The 17,969-nt window shown below is 55.6% G+C and overlaps 2 protein-coding genes across 3 annotated transcripts; one reads left to right on the top strand and one right to left on the bottom strand.

Moving 5' to 3' along the window:
* Positions 1–5: 5 nt before the first annotated feature.
* PPT2 (palmitoyl-protein thioesterase 2) lies at positions 6–10,178 on the bottom strand. Of its 2 annotated transcripts, none has more exons than XM_062185907.1 (9): positions 10,084–10,178; positions 8,937–9,127; positions 8,558–8,711; positions 8,042–8,137; positions 7,844–7,951; positions 6,146–6,229; positions 5,937–6,021; positions 446–500; positions 6–276 (listed from the first exon to the last, which is right to left on the bottom strand). In XM_062185907.1, the coding sequence occupies exons 2-9, from the start codon at positions 9,117–9,119 to the stop codon at positions 133–135; spliced, it is 909 nt and encodes a 302-aa protein (XP_062041891.1). In that variant the 5' UTR covers positions 9,120–9,127; positions 10,084–10,178; the 3' UTR covers positions 6–132. The 2 variants fall into 2 exon arrangements, with proteins under 2 accessions (XP_062041891.1, XP_062041890.1); XM_062185906.1 differs by lacking the exon at positions 10,084–10,178 and adding an exon at positions 9,492–9,705 and having other exon boundaries at positions 7–276.
* A 1,699-nt stretch (positions 10,179–11,877) lies between these two features.
* PRRT1 (proline rich transmembrane protein 1) lies at positions 11,878–14,792 on the top strand. The gene is made up of 4 exons (XM_062187420.1): positions 11,878–11,896; positions 12,736–13,274; positions 14,286–14,471; positions 14,616–14,792. The coding sequence occupies exons 1-4, from the start codon at positions 11,878–11,880 to the stop codon at positions 14,790–14,792; spliced, it is 921 nt and encodes a 306-aa protein (XP_062043404.1).
* Positions 14,793–17,969: the final 3,177 nt, after the last annotated feature.

The following is a 17,969-nucleotide window of genomic DNA, read 5'->3' as shown; positions in this document are numbered from 1 at the left end:
TTCTGGGAGCCCTGGTTGGCAGGGGCAGTGTGGGAGCTGTGAGGTGGCCACAAGCATGCCGGAGCTTGACTGCTTTCCAAGACCACCGCTGGGGCTCTGCGCTGGGGCGGCCCTAGGGACCCGAGAACACCCTCAGGAGAGCCAGGGTTCGATGCAGGTATCGTAGAGGGTGCGGTTGGAGTGCCAGGTTGTATGGGAGATCCCGGCCATCGGACACCTCACTATGGCCCCCCGTGCCAAGAGAGTCTTCAACCCAAAAGAGTCACGCAAATAAACCTTCGAGGCGGTGAAACATAGAAGAAAGATAAAAAGAGGGACAAAGTCAGTTGCTGCTGGTGTCCGGGGCCCCCTCCCCACAGGGTGAACCCTTCAATGCAGCGATCAGTGACAGGGAGAGCTCTGGAAGGAGGGGGCGCAATGGGTGAAGTGACCCCAGGGAGCTCACCAGTTGTTCTTCCATCTCCAAGACCGTCTCATTTGCATCATAGAATCCAAAAAAGCTACAAAGAGATTTCGGGGGTGGGGAGGAGGTTATCAGGAGAGCTGGAGAAAACCAAGGTGGGCCAAGGTCCTTCAGGAATGCAGGCAGCAGGGGGACACTCAACTGGGCATCTTGTGCCTCGGGACATGGCACACTGAGGACATCTCAGCAAATATACATAACCCGAATCCGGTCATGAGGAAATTCTACAAAACAGCTGGTCCATATGCTGCAGAAATAGCAATGTCATGGACAAGGACTGAGCAACTGCTCCTGATTAAAAGAGACTAGAGTCTGACAACTGGGGTGAGCATCATGGCACAGCTGGTTAAGCGGCTACCCACATCCCATTCTGGAGCCGGACTGCCAGCTGGAGTCCCCGCCGCTCCACTACTGATCCAGCTCCCTGCTAATGCACCTCGCAGGCAGCAGAGGATGGCCCAAGTATTTGAGTCCCTGCCACCCATGTGAGACACCTGGATGGAGTTCCTGGCTCCTGGCTTCAGCCTGGTCCATCCCTGGCGGTAGCAGCCATTTTGAGGGGTGAACCAGTGAATGGAAGGCCCTCCCCTCTGCTTTTCAAAAAAATCTTTAAAAAAGGAGGGAGGGATGATGACTAAATGTTACATGATCCTGAGATAAATTGTGTATCGGATTTTTTTTCTTTCTTACAAAGACAATTGAAAAAATCTGAATAAGGTCTATAGATTACAGTCTCTGTTTTAATTTCCTGCTTTTGATAATTGTACTGTGGATGTATTTTTTTATATTTTAATGGACATATTTTAAAACGTTCCATTTATGTACACTGATGCACTGAAGTATTTAGAGATAGACATCATGTCTGCAAGCTACTTTCAAAGGGAACACATATTTAAATGTTGACTATATTTTTTTAAGATTTATTTATTTATGTGAAAGAGTCACACAGAGAGAGGAGAGGCAGAGAGAGAAAGAGTGAGAGAGAGAGAGAGGTCCTCCATCCACTGGTTCATTCCTCAAATGGCTGCAACAGCTGGAGCTGATCCAAAGCCAGGTGCCAGGAGCTTCTTCCAGGTCTCCCATGCAGGTGTAGGGGCCCAAGGACTTGGGCCATCTTCCACTGCTTCCCAGGCCACAGCAGAGAACCGGATCAGAAGTGGAGCAGCCAGGTCTCGAACCAGCACCCATATGGGATGCCAGCACTGCAGGCGGCGGCCTTACCCACTACACCACAGCACCGGCCCTGACTATATTAAATATAACTAAATATTACCATATACAAGGAAACATAAAATACATTTAGGGGACCCGTACTGTGGCACAGAAAGTTAAGCCACCACCTGCAACACAGGCATCCCATATGAGCATCAGTTCCAGTCCTGGCTGCTCCACCTCCAATCCAGCTGCAAGCTAACGTGCCTGCAAAAGCAGTGGAAGATGGCCCAAGTGCTTAGGCCCCTGCACCCGTGTGGGAGACCAGGATAGAATTTTAGGCTCCTGGCTTCAGCCTGGGCCAGCCCTGGCCATTGTAGCCCATCTGGGGAGTGAACTAGTAGATGGAAGATCTGTAACTCTGCCTTTCAAATAAGTAAATTTTTAAATATGTATTTATTTACTTAGGGACTTTTGGGAGGCAGAAAAGATGTTAATGTAAACACAGTAAAATGTTAACATTTGAAAATCTAGCTAAAAATATACAAGGGTGCTTTGTACTATTTTGGTAATATTTTTTGGGAAAAAATATTTTTCATTTATTTTGACAGAGAGAGAGAGAGAAAGAGAGAAGAGAGAAGAGAGAGAGAGAAAGAGAGAAGAGAGAAGAGAGACACAGAGAGATCTTCCATCTGCTGTTTCATTCTCCAAATGCCCACAACAGCCAGGGCTGAGCCATGCCAAAGATAGGAGCCTGGAACCCTATCCGGTCTTCTATGTGTGTGGCAGGAACCCAAGTACTTGAGCCATCATCCACTGCTTTTCCAGGTCCATTCGCAGGAAGCTAAATGGTAAGCGGAGCAGCCAGGACTTGAACAGGCACTCTGGCGTGGAATGCTGGCATCGCAGGCAGTGGCTTAACCCACTGCGCCACAGTGTCACCTGCAGTAACCTCAAGTACAAAGTACTTCAAAATAAAAAAGTCTTAAGATTTTTTAAAATTAAAGAATACTTCACTAGTGCAGGCACTGAGAGAATCCTGACCACAAATAACATAAATGCTAACAGTGCTAAGTCCAGCAGGCTGTGGGAGCTAAGGGGATAGGCCACTTCCTAGTTCCAGAGCATCGGCAAAGGCTTTCTCGCCCCACCCTGGCCCAGGGAAGGCTGTGCTGGGCAAAAAGGGGATCCGTGAAGCAAAGGCCCAGAGAGGAGACACAGCGGGGTAAGTGGAGGGGGTGGGGGCGGGCCTGGGGGCCTTGTGGAGGGGCTGGATGGCAGAAAGCATAGGACAGCAGTAGGGCCACAGGGACCTGGACTGCCACCCCAGCTCTGCCCTACTCTCTGCAGAGTACATTACATCTGTCGCTTACTCTCCTTGTCTGAGATGAGACGGTCTCCTTCAGAGAGAGGAGGTAAAACATTGTGGCTAAAACCCAGACTGCCCGACTTTACTCTCTAAATGTGTGCAAGTTACTTAATCTCTTTGCGTCCTTTTATGTCCATTGAAGATAACAGGAATTACCTTGCAGGGTTCTGGTGAGGGTTGAATAAGCTAACGTGGGAGAACTACTCAAAACAGTGCCTTGGGACATGAACAAGTGCATATAATGAGCTGCTGCTGTCAGTCACAAGGTGGCTGCAAGGGTGAAATGAGGTCACGTAGGTAAAACCTATCCCTTGCAACTGAACTATTGTGGCATTGTAAGGGGTGTCACTCCTTCACTCAGCACCTCCGACAGGCTCCCATCCCACTCAGAATAAACAATCAAAGGCCCTGGCTGCTAGGGGCTGGGAGGAGGTAGGGATGGGGACTTCTCCTCTAATGGATGTGGAGTTTCAGTTTGAGGGGGAAAAAGTTCTGAAGATGGACAGTGGGGGTGGTTGCACAACAATATGAATGCATTTACACAGCATAAACTGTACACTTTAAAATGAGTTAAAATAGGGGCTGGCGCTGTAGTGTAAGCGGGTAAAGCTGCTGCCTGCAGTGCGCCGGTTTGAGTCCCAGCTGCTCCACTTCTGATCCAGCTCTGCTATGTCCCAGGCAAGCAGTAGAAGATGGCCCAAGTCCTTGGGCTCCTGCACCCATGTGGGAGACACAGAAGAAGCTCCTGGCTCCTGGCTTCAGATCAGCACAACTCTGGCTATTGTGGCCAATTGGGAAGTAAACCAGCAAACGGAAGACCTTTTTCTCTGCCTCTCATTCTGTGTGTGACTCTTTCAAATAAATAAATAAATCTTTAAAAAAAAATTAGTTAAAATAGGGGCCAGCACTGTGGCATAGTAGGCTAAGCCTCCACCTGTGGTGCCAGCATCCCATATAAGCACCAGTTTGTGTTCCAGCTGCTCCACTTCCAATCCAGCTCTCTGCCATGGCCTGGGAAAGCAGTAGAAGATGGCCCAAGTCTTTGGGCCCCTGCACCTGCATGGGAGACCTGGAAGAAGCTCCTGGCTCCTGACTTCAGATTGACCCAGATCCAGCCATTGGGGCTATTTGGGGAGTGAACCAGCGGATGGAAGACCTCTCTCTCTCTGTCTCTCCCTCTCTCTCTCTATAAGTTTACCTCTCAAATGAATAAATAAAATCTTTTTTTAAGTGAATTAAAATAGTATTTTTTATGTTAACTAAATTTTATCACAATAAAAAATAAATATAAAATCAAGGGCCTCACTTCAGCCAACACAGGCTCCACATAACTGGTCCCCCGCTGCCTCCTTCACTTCCTTACCACCCTCTCCCCAGCCCCTTGTGCTCTAGCCATCCTGGCCTCCTTATTCCTCACACCTGCCCCAGGGCCTCTGCAGGTGCCCTTTCTCCCTGGGTCATTCTGTCCCCAGACCATTGCCCAATTTCCTCCCTCACGTCCTTCAGTCTGTGCAAACCAGGAAGACTTCCTTAGCCACCATGCAAAACGAGTCCCACTCATCCTGCGATCCCTTCCTCTGCCTTATTTTGTCACCACATGGCATACTTTTTTTTTTTTTTTTTTTTTTTTTAAATTTTTGACAGGCAGAGTGGATAGTAGAGGGAGACAGAGAGAAAGATCTTCCTTTTTGCCGTTGGTTCACCCTCTAATGGCCGCCGCGGTAGGCGCGCTGCGGCCGGCGCACCGCGCTGTTCCGATGGCAGGGGCTAGGTGCTTATCCTGGTCTACCATGGAGTGCAGGGCCCAAGCACTTGGGCCATCCTCCACTGCACTCCCTGGCCACAGCAGAGAGCTGGCCTGGAAGAGAGGCAACCGGGACAGGATCGGTGCCCTGACCGGGACTAGAACCCGGTGTGCCGGCGCCGCAAGGTGGAGGATTAGCCTACTGAGCCACGGCGCCGGCCCACATGGCATACTTTTCTACAATACGTATTGTTGTCCCCAGCTAGAACGTAAGCCACGAGGGACACTTCTCCTGACCAGTACATCCCCATGGCCCAGAACAGTGCCTGGGCACATGATGCTTGGGCAGTATTTGTTGGGCAACTGAAGTAGCTCAGGTGACATTTCGGATCACCTATAACAGAGGCGGGCACAAAGTGCCACAGAGCCTCGGATTTTCCTGAGGGCAACAAGGAGAGGCTGGAGGCTGTGAGCATATTCTAGGTAAATAAAGAGGCGGTGGGGCCGGATTCGAGTCCCACCTGCTCCACTTCCAGTCCAGCTCTCTGCTATGGCCTGGGAAAGCAGTAGAGGATGGCCCAAGTCCTTGGGCCCCTGCACCTGCATGGGAGACCCAGAAGAAGCTCCTGGCTCCTGGCTTTGGATTGGCGCAGCTCCAGCTGTTGCAGCCAATTGGGGAGTGAACCAACGGATAGAAACCTCTCTCTTTCTCTCCTTCTCTCTGTGTAACTCTGACTTTCAAATAAATAAATATATCTTTAAAAAAAAAAAAAAAGAGGTGGTAGGAAATGTGACAAAATGGCATAGAGTTACACACACACTGTACCAATACCAGTTTCCTGGTTTTGATATTGCTCTACTTAGGCAAGATGTAACTGCATAAGAGAAACTGGGTGAAGAGTACATGGGGCCCTCTATGCCATCTCTGCCACTTCCCAAGAACTTGGAAATTGCAAACTTTTACTCAGATGGGGTGGTGGCAGGGATGGAGAGAAAGTAGAATCGGCCAGTAGGACTTAGTGAAGTGACATGGTAGACACAGGGGTTGGGGTACAACCTCCAGGATTTGGTCTGGGGCGGCAGAATGAGTGGAGGGTAGGGAGGCGTTAACAGTGGGAAGAGCAGGCCAGTTCCAATTGTGAGACAGAGATTGATGGGGCCTAGGCAGTGTCTTTAGCCAAACTTCAGGCCACGCAGTCCCTTGTTACCTGGATTGCCAGGGAGTAATAACACCATCATCAGGGCCTCCAATGAGCACCAGGCGGCCCACACGAAGGAAGTTCTTCCGCCATGCTGTGTGGGGGTTGGAAAGAAGAGAGCCTCAGTCAGCCACAGGGGTCAGGTCAGGTCAGAGTGGGGGACACAGTAGGTCAGAGAAGCAGGAAGAGGGACCCAAGTAGGAGCATGGGGGTCTCACCAGTGGCATTGGGATGGTCTCTCTCTCCATTGATCAGGGCCAGGAAACTGCTGGCATTGAGGTATAAGTCATCATGGTGAGGGTCTGGGACAAACAGCAGTTACAGGACAGTCAGGGGAGGATGAAGGGGCGGCAAGACCAGTCAGGAGGCTACAGTAATGGGCGGTTAGCCCTGTCACACCAGCAACAGTAATTATTAACATGAAAGCAAGCATGACTATCCAGCACCTACTAGGAGGCAGATACTGTTCAAAGAACATCACATTCATTAACTTACTTAACCTGACAACTGCTCCATGAGGTTCATGCTCTGTTATTATTTCACAAATCAAGAAAGCTGAGTCACGGCAAAGTAAGCAACTTATCCAAAGCCATATGGTAGAGTCAATGACCTATTTGCAAAATCTAACCTGTCACTTTTTTTTTTAAAGATTTAAGATTTATTTATTTAAGATTTAAGATTTTAAGATTTATTTATTTATTTATTCTCCCACATGGGTAGTAGAGACCCAAGTATTTGGGTTGGTGCTGTGGCATAGTAGGCTAAGCCTCTGCCTTCAAGGCCAGTACCCCATATGGATCAGCCCAGCTCCAGCCATTACGGCCATTTGGGGAATAAACCAGAGTAAACCTTTCTCTCTGTCTCTCCTTCTCTGTCTCTCCAATAAATAAGTAAAATCTTTTTTAAGAAAAATAAAAGATATATTTATTTGAAAGGCACAGTGACAGAGGCAGAGACAAGGAAAGAAAGAAATCTTCCAGGGGCCGGCGCCATGGCTCACTTGATTAATCCTCCACCTGTGGCGCCGGCATCCCATATGGGCACCGGGTTCTAGTCCTGGTTGCACCTCTTCCAGTCCCGGGAGGGCAGTGGAGGATGGCCGAGTTCTTGAACCCCTGCACCCCCATGGGAGACCAGGAAGAGGCACCTGGCTCCTGGCTTCGGATCAGCACAGCGTCGGCCATGGCGGCCATTTGGGGAGTGAACCAACAGAAGGAAGACCTTTATCTCTCTCTCTCTCTCACTGTCTATAACTCTACCTGTCAAATAAATTAAGGAAAGAGTGAGAGAGCGAGAAAGCAAGAGAGGAAGGAAGGAAGGAAGGAAGGAAGGAAGGAAGGAAGGAAGGAAGCAAAGTTCCATTCCAAGCCAGAGCCAGGAACTCCATCCAGGTCTCCCATATGGGTAGTAGAGACCCAAGTATTTGGGCTATCATCCACTGCCTTCCCAGTGCATTAGCAGGAAGCAGGATAGGAATCGTAGTAGCTAGGACTTGAACAAGGTGCTACGATATTCGATATGCGCAGCTTAAGCCACTGTGCCAAAACGCCCACCCCTGCCACTCGTTTTTGTAACTCAAGTTTCACTGGAATACAGACACATGTTATTTACATAAGGTCTATGGCTGTTTTCATACTGCAACAGAATTGAGTAGCTATGGCAGAGATTTTATGGCCTACAAAGCCCAAAACATTTCCTATGTGGCACTTTACAGACAGGCTGTGTTAACCCCTGCATCAGATAGAGACTCCGAGGCAATGAGGTGATAAACAGAAGGCATTTGCAATGCTGCCTGTTCAGATAGGACTTGCTCCATAAATGCAAGTTATCACTATTGGTGTAAAGATGAGAGCCACAGCCCTCACCCTCCAGGATGCCCTCTCCGTGGGCCCCCCCGTTCAGCACCCCCAACTCACCGTGCCAATAGTTGCAGATGGAGAATTCCTGGCCCCAGGGGCTATAGCAGATCCGGTAGAGGTTGGACCGCATGGAGGTGGGGAAGAGCCACTTCAGATAGTCTGTGTCTGGCAAAAGAGCAGCGGCAGTGCCAAGTGGCCACCAACCTTGTGCCTACCAAACTCAAGCCTTCGGTGGAGCCCACAGTGCCCACTCACCTCCATACTGTCCCATTTGTGGTGAGGAAAGGGAGATGAAAGAATCCACATTGTGATCGTCCATGACAGAGAGCAGGGCCCGGCACACGAGGCCCCCTGTAGGAAGAACACCAAGGCTGGGCAGGGTCTCAAGGGCAGCCAGGCCGAGAGACTGGAGCCCTACTCTTCCCCCCTCCACAACGCACATAAAGGAGACTAGGAGAAGGCAGATACGCCCTGACCCCAAAGGTCACACGCCCCGTGGCACAGCCAGAATAGGTTCCAGGCTGCCTGATGCTAACTCTGGGATGCTTCTACACACCCCATAGCCCTCAAGTCCAAGAACCAAGAGTTAAGCAGGAAGAAGGAGCCTCCCTCCCATACAGGAGCCTGAGACAAGCCCAACGCCAAGGAAAGGCCCAGGTGACAGGGCTCTCTCTGGGCAGTGTGGCACAGAAGAGGGGACACCTGGCAGCTTTTCCCACGCAAGGATGAAACCTCAGACAGGGCTCAGGAGTTGGGGGAGGGGTTGCCTACCCTGAGAGTAGCAGATGAGATGCACCCCTTCAGGGGCCTTTGCCATGATGGGGACCACAGCCTCTCGGAACCCTTGCACCTGTTCCCACAGGGGCCGCAAGCTCTCTCTCCCATCGAAGAGATCTAGCACTGTCACCACAGTCCCAGGGTGTGTCTGTGAGGAGGGGGCAATGCAGCCGCCGCGGAAGGGCTGTGAGCGTCCCCCCTCCCCCTTGCCAGCAACCGCAGGCCGAGGGTGCCCTGCTGGAACCAGGCCTTCCCGTCCCCCAGCAGGGAACCGGGCAGGCCCAGAGGAGCGCGTTCAGCTCTCCCCCGCCCTCCCCCTCCCCAGCCTCTGTGGACACCCTCAATGCCCTCCACCCCGCGGCCCCGGACAGACCTCGTTGATGTATTCCAGCAGGTGGCGGAAGCTGTACGAGCTGTCAAAGAGCCCGTGCACCACAATGACCGGCTTGTAGGCAGCGCGGTGCGGCGCGGGGGCCGCGGGCAGCAGCAGCGGCAGGAACGGCAACAGGAGCAGGACCCAGGCGCAGGGCAGCCGCTGCCCCCAGAGCCCCAGCATGCTCCCGCCTGAGGAGGGGGGAGATGAGAGCCTGTGAGGGAGACAACGACTCCTCCCCCAATCACAACAGACGCCTGGCCATCAAACCTCCCCTTCCTGCTCCCACAGCCGGTCCCTGCCACAAAATAACCTACTTCCCACAAACTCCAGTCCTTTCCCCACGAACACACCCCTCGGCCACGCAGATGCGCCCGTGCGCACCTCAAGTCCCGCCCCCAAGTCGGCGCTCGGCGGGGAGGGGGTGGAGAGAGGCAGTGGGCAGGGTCCCCAAGCCCTGAAGCTTCCTAAGCGTCACACCAGCCTCGCACGAGCAGGGGTTCTGGACGACCCCCGCGCAGCAGCCTAGGCCCCCTGGAGAGGGCACACGCCCACCTGGCCCGCTTCCGTAGGCCTCGGTCCTCCCGCTGTTTACTTCTCGATAGCCTGGAACCCGCGAGGAAGGCAAGGGGGTGTGAGAGGACAGCGCGCCGGGGAAGGACGGGTGGGAGCGGCGAGGGCTGCTCGGGGTCGCGCAAAGCCGTCACGTCCGGGGCTTTCCCTGGCAACAGTGCCAGCGTCCCCCGTAACGCGGCCCGGGACCGGAGGGGCAGTGGAACGTTCCACTGCGCCCTAGGAGCGGGGGGGGGGATAAGCGGAGCGCTCCATTCAGGCCAGGGGGGAGAAGGAGAAGCAACGATTATCCTGGACATCGAAAGAAGGCTTCTCGGGCCCCCGCTGCACCCAGAGACTCAAGGGCTCGGTTTCTCTGCCTTGCTTTGCCCCCACTTCCCAATTCAGGGGCCCGGCTCCGCAGCGGAACGCGAAGTTCCCTGTTCCCAAGGGACGCTGGGGGCAGACTGGGGACCGGGGGCCTGCGCCTTCTGCCGTCCGCCGGCTGAGTGAGCTGGTGGGGCGGCCAGGAGGGCTGACGGCAGCCCAGGCGTCCTCCGGGTGACCGCGCGCCCGCCCCAGGTCAGCGCCTTACAGCTCTTCCTTGTGAAGTGCGTGTAGTGCCCTTGTCTCCCGAGACGCGGAGAGTCCTCGAGGCCCCTCGAGCTAAGTGCAGCCTGGCCCAGTTTCCCCGCCCTCACTCCACTAGACTCCCCTCCCCAAAGACGACCCACCCCCCAAGGGGCGGAGGGCCCCCAGGGCTGCGCTGACTCACGCCTGCGTGGTTCCGACTGATCCTTGAAACTGGGCGACCCCTACCACCCGGGCAGCTCCAGGCCCTCCCACCCCGTCTGGACTTCGGGCGTCCGCACCTGCTCTGCCTCTGTGCTCCCCCTGCCCGACACCCTAGCGTCGCGGCCAGAGCTTTATCTGTTAGGACTTTTACTTAGTATCTGAAGACGCGTCCATTAGGAAAGGATTTCTCAGCAGGTCTGAGCTCCTCCCTCCTTGCACAAGCTCTCCTTCTAAACTCGTCTCTCCCAATAAAACCGATCTGCGCTCCGGACTGTGTCCAGTGAGGAGGGATTGGGGGAAGGGACCGGGGGCTCAAGCGAACGCCTGCAAAACCGGAATGACCAGTAAAAGGCTGGGATCTGAATCCCTGCGGTCCTGGTCCTGGTCCCGGTCCCGGTAGGGACTCGGTGCCGGTCTGCGGTCCCCGCCAGGACTGGAACAGCGACAGCGACTGCCTCTGGCGGGGACCGGGAAGTACCAGCCTTGAGCAGAGAAAAGGGGATAACAATAATTTCTCTGGCTTTGTTTTTTTTTTTTTTTTTTTTGCAAAAAGACCAACTGGTGTGAATCTCGCTAGGCCGCCTGTCCTCAACCCCCTCCCCACCCACGCGCTTCCAAGACGCAAAAAGCAAATAAAAGACTGCAATAACCGGGTGCCTCGGGTCGCTCAGGAGGTGGAGCTGCGTGGGCAGCCGCGGTGGGTGGGGGCAAGGGACTTCAGAGAATGGATGTGAACACAGACGCCCCAAGGAAGCCCAGGGCAGCTGGACAGGCAAGGTGGACCGGGAAGCACAAACATGCTTTCCCCAACCTCGCTGCCACCCTTCCTCTCCCAAAGCTCCTTAACCCGGGAGGAAGATGTCTCTGCAACCTTCCAAGCTCGCTCTCGCCTCTCCCCACACCCATCCCATCAGGCCTGACTATCCCCAATCTCACTTCACTGCAGGTGCACGCTGTACCTTAGAAACTTTTCAGACCATCTCAGCTGTCCACTTTGCCCAGTGCTCTCCCACACATTTATTTCTCCTAACAAGGAGAAAACTGGGACCAAGGATTTGAGAAAAGACCCTGCTGCCTTGCAGGGAGTTTCAGAGGGAAGCTGAGGGAGGGAAGACCCCGCTGGGTGAACCAGGTGTGGAGTGAGGAACTGGGCTACTGAATTCGCTGCGCACCTGCCTGCTTCCTCCCGTAATGTAGTCACTATAGCGAGCCTTGGCGGGGAAGACTCTAGAGAGTTCTCTCTCCCTCCTTCCTTTAGTCCCACCCGCCTCGCCTGGTCTTGCCTCCCTGTTTCCATGACAACTCCAAGGGAGCCTAAACTGGGGGCTAGAATGCCAGGGTGAGAGGAGGAGAGAGGTGGTCCAAGTACAGAGAAACGGAGGAGACGAAGGGGGGGAGACATCTGAAGCCCTCCCCCTCCCTTGCCTCGGTCCCTTTAAGCTCCCCCCCACCTTCACCCCCCCCCCCCCAGCCGCTGTCTTCATCTCTCCATCTCTGCACTGCTGCCGGCTGCGCCATCCCGGACCCAGACTCTGGACCCGGCTGGGCTTCCTGACTCCAACAGCAGGGCCCTTGTCCCAGCGACACCACAGGCATGTCATCGGAGAAGTCAGGTAAAAAACAATAACAAACCCTCCTGCTCCCTCTGTGATCTCCTGAACCTATCCCCCGCCTCCGACCCCCTCCCTTACCTGCCCCCCCCACCGCAGGTGCTCTGTTCCATTTCTCTTCTCTCCAGCTCTCAACTCCCCTTGATCCCCCTCCCCATTCTATCTCCCTCCCCTCCCTCCCTCCCCTTCCTCTTTCCAGTATCCTCCTGTGCCCCTTGCCAGTAACATGGGTGGGGGGCAGGTTGAGAGGGTGACGGAGGTACAGTGTGGCTGTGGCTTAGCCTCAGCCAGGGACTGCAGGGATAGCATTCTTGGGAGTGACAGATGGACAGTCTCCGGTTCACGTGGAGACATCCGGTGGAGAAACACGGAGAGACATGATCAGTTTGGGGTTGGCAGGGGAGTCGAATACCCTAATACCATGTCCAGAGACTGCCAGAGAGCCCAGGGCAGCCCTCTATTGCAGGAATAGCCCAGAGGAACATGTCGTCCCATACGTGTTTATGCAACTGTTGAACACATGTCAACACGGCGTTCCGTGTCTGCACATGTGAACACACAGGACCAGCTGCCATAGGCCAGCCCAAGGATAGGAGCCGGGGTCTGGTGGGAGCTGTGTGTTTATCGCTAAATGAAAAGAGGAGCAGAGCACAGGTGTGACCTCAAAACTAGATAGGAAGGGGGGAGCAAGTGGCCTAGATACAACCCCTCTCTGACCCCAGAATGAGCGATGGCTTCTCACGTCTCTGTGTGTCTCTCCCACCATCTTTCTCCGTCCCTGCCTGCACCTCGCCTTACTCCTCATCTCTCCCCTGGTCCTCTGGTCGGCTCACCGCTCCCAGGCCTTCCGGACTCAGTCCCTCACACTTCGCCGCCGCCATACAATGCCCCCCAACCCCCAGCCGAGCCCCCCGCCCCGCCCCCACAGGCAGCCCCCTCCTCGCACCATCACCACCACCACCACTACCACCAGTCCGGCACGGCCACCCTGCCGCGCTTAGGGGCAGGCGGCCTGGCCGCCTCTGCGGCCGCCGCCCAGCGCGGTCCCTCGTCCTCTGCCACGCTGCCCCGGCCCCCCCACCACGCCCCGCCCGGCCCAGCCGCCGGGGCGCCTCCACCCGGCAGCGCCACCTTGCCCCGCATGCCACCCGACCCTTACCTGCAGGAGACTCGCTTCGAGGGCCCACTTCCCCCGCCGCCACCCGCCGCTGCCGCCCCGCCCCCGCCGCCGCCAGCCCAGACCGCCCAGGCCCCCGGCTTCGTGGTGCCCACGCACGCGGGGGCGGTGGGCACGTTGCCGCTGGGGGGCTACGTCGCGCCGGGCTACCCTCTGCAGCTGCAGCCCTGCACTGCTTACGTGCCGGTCTACCCGGTGGGTACGGTGAGTTGGGGCAGACCGGGGCGGGGGGTGGGGGGCCTGGGAGGAGCCGGGCAGGTGGAACAAGACTTTGAAATTGGGGACGCACTGGCGGCAGGAGGGATAGAGAAACAGGGCAGGGGACCAGGCGGTGTTCCAGGGACAAGACCCAAAGAGAAGGGAATCCGAGAGGGGCGGGACCAGGGACTGTTCCTGGAGGTGAGGGGCTTCCAGGTCTACTGGTGTCAAGTCAGGGCCTTGGAGGGGACAGAGCTTAGAGGGCCGGAGGAGTCTGGAAGAAGTTGAAGCGCCTGGCAGGAGAGAAATAAATGGACCCGAGAACCCCGGGGCGAGGTGGGAGCGCTGAGGGTGGGGAATCCTGAGTCCATGAGGCAGAAGCACCCGGGACTGGGTGGGCAGGGAGAAATGAGATCTGAAGCGAGGTCAGGACAGTGCTGGTGAGACCATAGCTTGGAGGGGGCAAGACCCCCAAGAATAAGGGGGTTGGTGACGCAGTGAAGGAAGGAGGGGGGGCCCGGCACCGTGGCTTAACAGGCTAATCCTCCACCTTGCGGCGCCGGCACACCGGGTTCTAGTCCCCGTTGGGGCGCCGGATTCTACCCCGGTTGCCCCTCTTCCAGGCCAGCTCTCTGCTATGGCCCGGGAGTGCAGTGGAGGATGGCCCAAGTGCTTGGGCCCTGCACCCACATGGGAGACCAGGAGAAGCACCTGGCTCCTGGCTTCGGATCAGCGAGATGCGCCGGCTGCCGCGGCCATTGGAGGGTGAACCAGCGGCAAAAAGGAAGACCTTTCTCTCTCTCTCTTTCTCTCTCTCTCTCTCTCTCTCTCTCTCTCTCAAACTATCCACTCTGCCTGTCAAAAAAAAAAAAAAGATTAAAAAAAAAAAAACCAGGAAGGAGGGGGTTCTATGCAAAATATCTGGGTGTCCTGACAAGGTAGTAGAATGAACCCACCGTGGGCGGCTCTGGGAGGGTCGCAGTGACATCGCCCCCCCCCCCCAATTTTCCTTCACAGCCCTATGCAGGCGGGACCCCGGGGGGAACTGGAGTGACCTCTACGCTACCCCCGCCTCCCCAGGGCCCAGGCCTGGCCCTCCTGGAGCCGAGGCGTCCGCCACACGACTACATGCCCATCGCGGTGCTGACCACCATCTGCTGCTTCTGGCCCACGGGCATCATCGCTATTTTCAAGGCAGTGCAGGTGGGGAGAGGGCAGCGGCTTGCTGGGCTTTTCTTAGTCCCAGGGAGTGCTGGGCGCCCTGGGGCTTATCTTGGGGGCGGGGCCGAGGCCTGTGAGCGAGGACGAGGCTCTCTGACCACCCCCTCCCCACACCCGTTGTCATAGGTGCGCACGGCCCTGGCCCGCGGAGACATGGTGTCGGCCGAGATCGCTTCGCGCGAGGCCCGGAATTTCTCCTTCATCTCCCTGGCGGTAGGCATTGCGGCCATGGTGCTCTGTACCATCCTCACCGTAGTCATCATCATCGCCGCGCAGCACCACGAGAACTACTGGGATCCCTAGAAACGCACCCCGCCGGGCTCCGCGCTGCGCCCCGCGACCTCCCGGCTGCGTTCTGCAATCAGGCCGCAGACCCAGGGGACGCCCTGCACACCTGCCTCGGGGGCCGCCGGACTCCGATGCATCCTAAGCTCCGCCTCCACGGGACCTTTCGCCCTGCGAGCGCGCTCCGAGTCCAGTTCCTCAGGAACCCCTCCAGAGCCCACGCCCCTAGGGACGCCGTTTCCCTGGCGCTCCCCGAAATGCCGGGCCCCCGGTCGCCCCAGGTCCCCGCCCGCTCAAAGTGCAGCGCCCCCGGCGGAGCTCCCTCGGTCTGCGCCCCCCAGCCTGGGGTCTGGTCCTCAAAGCCCGGGCTCCTCTGCAGGCTCCGCTCCAGCCCTGACAAAACCCCGCCTCCAGGTCGGCAGGCTCCGCCCTCTTTTCTTCTCCGCGGGGTGATGCAGTCCGGTGGCCCGGTCTGTGGCTGCCGGCCTCGCTCGCTGACAGACAGACTCTACCCCTTCTCCCGGCCAGGGGACCGAGCCCCGGGCTAGCCGCGCCCCGACACTCACCCCCGTTTTGGCTAGCACGGTTTAGTCCCTCATCCGCCGGCCTCTGCCCTTTTTCTTGCTAATCCCGACATCTCTCTTATTTTGAATGAGATTTGAGAGGTTTCCGGTGGAAGACCTTTCACCCTGGGATAAGAAATGTAAATAGTCCCCACCACCCGTCCCACAGCCAGCCCTAGGCAGCCGGCAAAGGGAACCCAGGCCGCGGCCCTCCCAGCCCCGCTCGCTCGGCGGCCCCCCGCCTTGTTCTGATCTGTGTGCGCATCTGTGTGTGAACTTCTGAACGACGATATTAAAGAGACATGGTGGATTTAGCACCGCAATTCCAAAGCCCGCGGTCCCCGGAGAGACCCTGCCCTTCACCTCTCCCAAAGACAGACAGAAGTGGGAGCGCACAGAGCTGCGGACCCCACACACACACCGGGGGAGGGGAGGTCCCTGGGAGCCCACCAGGGCCGTTCTCAGCAGGGCCTCGCCCCTTTGCCTCTTCCTGCTGGATGTGGGCACGGGGATTTGGAGAAGGGACATGTATAAGGAGACACAGAGATTTCTCAGATCTGCAAGAAGTGAGGGAAGGGGGCAGACCACTGTGGGGAAGTTGTCTAGGAAAGGGTGGGAGAGGAAAGGGGAAGAAGCCAACCTCCAGCAGCTGCCCCTGACTGTGGGCTGCAGGGTGGAGGTGACATGGTTTAGGGACACATAGCGCCCTGTAGGGGCTAGAGGGACAGGGACGAGAACCGAGCTGTGGGAGCCGAGCTGTGGGAGCCGGGACGGGCTGAAGCTTCTTAGCCTCCTGGGATCTTGGTGAGGCGTGGCAGAGCTGTGGGCCTGGAGTCTTTGGTTGTACTCCTACCCTGACTCTGTGCATTCATACACCGCAATGTTTCACTGTGCAGGCTGCTGGTGAGACATCTGCCCAGGGGCAGCTGTGACCCCTGACCCCACTGGGCTTCCTATTCTGAGAGCAGCCTTGGGAGGACGAGGGCTGGGCTGGGGGTGTCACCAGTTCTCCTTGGACGTTTTCACCTTCACTGTGCCAAATGTCTTGAAAAAACAATCTACATTTGCAGCTTGTACTTCCTCACCCAAATCACCGTATATGGTTTTCTTAAGTAGGGGAGTATTGCTGTTGGGAATGTGTCTGTGTCTTTCTTTCATACCCCTTGTTTCTTGACTTTTTTTTTTTTTAAGATTTTTATTTTATTCATTTGACAAGTAGAGTTGTAGACAGAGAGAGAAAGACAGGTCTTCCTTCCGTTGGTTTACTCCCCAAATGGCCAGGAGCCAGGTGCTTCCTCCTGGTCTCCCATGCGGGTGCAGGGCCCAAGCACTTGGGCCATCCTCCACTGCCTTCCTGGGCCACAGCAGAGAGCTGGACTGGAAGAGGAGCAACCAGGATTAGAACCCAGTGCCCATATGGGATGCCGGCACCTCAGGCAGAGGATTAACTTTTTTTTTTGTAAGCTTTATTTATTTATTTGAAAGTCATAGTTACACAGAGAGAGGAGAGGGGGAGAGATAAAGAGAGTCTTCCATCCACTGGTTCACTCTCCAATTAGCTGCAATGGCTAGAACTGTGCCGATCTGAAGCCAGGAGCCAGGAGCTTCCTCTGGGTTTCCCACATGGGTGCAGAGGCCAAAGGACTTGGGCCATCTTCTGCATTCCCAGGCCATAGCAGAGAGTTGGATTGGAAGTGGAGCAGCCAGGGCTCGAACCGGTGCCCATATGAGATGCTGGCACTTCAGGCCAAGGCGTTAACCCACTGCACCACAGCACCGGCCCCTTGACTTTTAAAATATGATTTCACTCTCCTGAAAAGCACTCTCAAATGCACCCGATGACCAGAGGTTACCCAGAGCCAAGACCAGTGGCATTTTCACAACACTCTCTCTGAACCCTGGAATCCTCACCTGCTAGGTTCACAGACATATCTTCTCCTCTCCCCCCATACAAACACACCATTTATCTCCCTCCTCTGCTATCCCCTTTTGCTTTGTTCCCCCAAGTATCTATCTCTGGACTCTGGACATTTCCCTTCTCTGAGTCTTTCTCTTGCAAATGTCGTCCACTAACCCACTGCTTCCCCAGCCTACGATTTGCATTCAGACATCCATCCAGTACCTGCGGAACACAGCCACGTGGACCATGCTGCTATTCCTCTAAACTCAGCCTGTTCCACCCAAATGGATAAAACGCCCCTGAAGATCTGCGTCCCCGTCTCCTTAATCCCATTGTCCCAGGCACCCTTTCCAACCTGAGAGTTTGATGCCACCTCCATCTTGCTCCTGTCTGACTGCCGGTGCCCTGTCAAGCCAGCTCATTCCTACAACCACACGGTCTTTCAGTCTGTAAGTTTTCCTCAGCCCTTGCCAGAAAAAGACCTCATCTAGGGTTATGGCAGCAGCCTCTCCAAGAGCTTCCACCCTCTTCCTTCTCCAAGTCTCCCACAACACTGCTGTCAGATCACCCTCCCTAAAACATTCTTAAATAAATCCACTGCTCCACAGCCCTTCAACACTCCGTATTGCTTACTCTGCTATTTACAAGATTTCAATCTGGCCTTCAATCTCTTCCATAGCTTGAAATTATCCAGTGTTCTCTGTTCAACCTTATTTCTAACCCAACTGAATT

The sequence above is a fragment of the Lepus europaeus genome, chromosome 3 (genome assembly GCF_033115175.1).
Source record: "Lepus europaeus isolate LE1 chromosome 3, mLepTim1.pri, whole genome shotgun sequence".
Taxonomy (NCBI): domain Eukaryota; kingdom Metazoa; phylum Chordata; class Mammalia; order Lagomorpha; family Leporidae; genus Lepus; species Lepus europaeus.
This window is presented reverse-complemented; position numbering and strand designations above follow the sequence as displayed.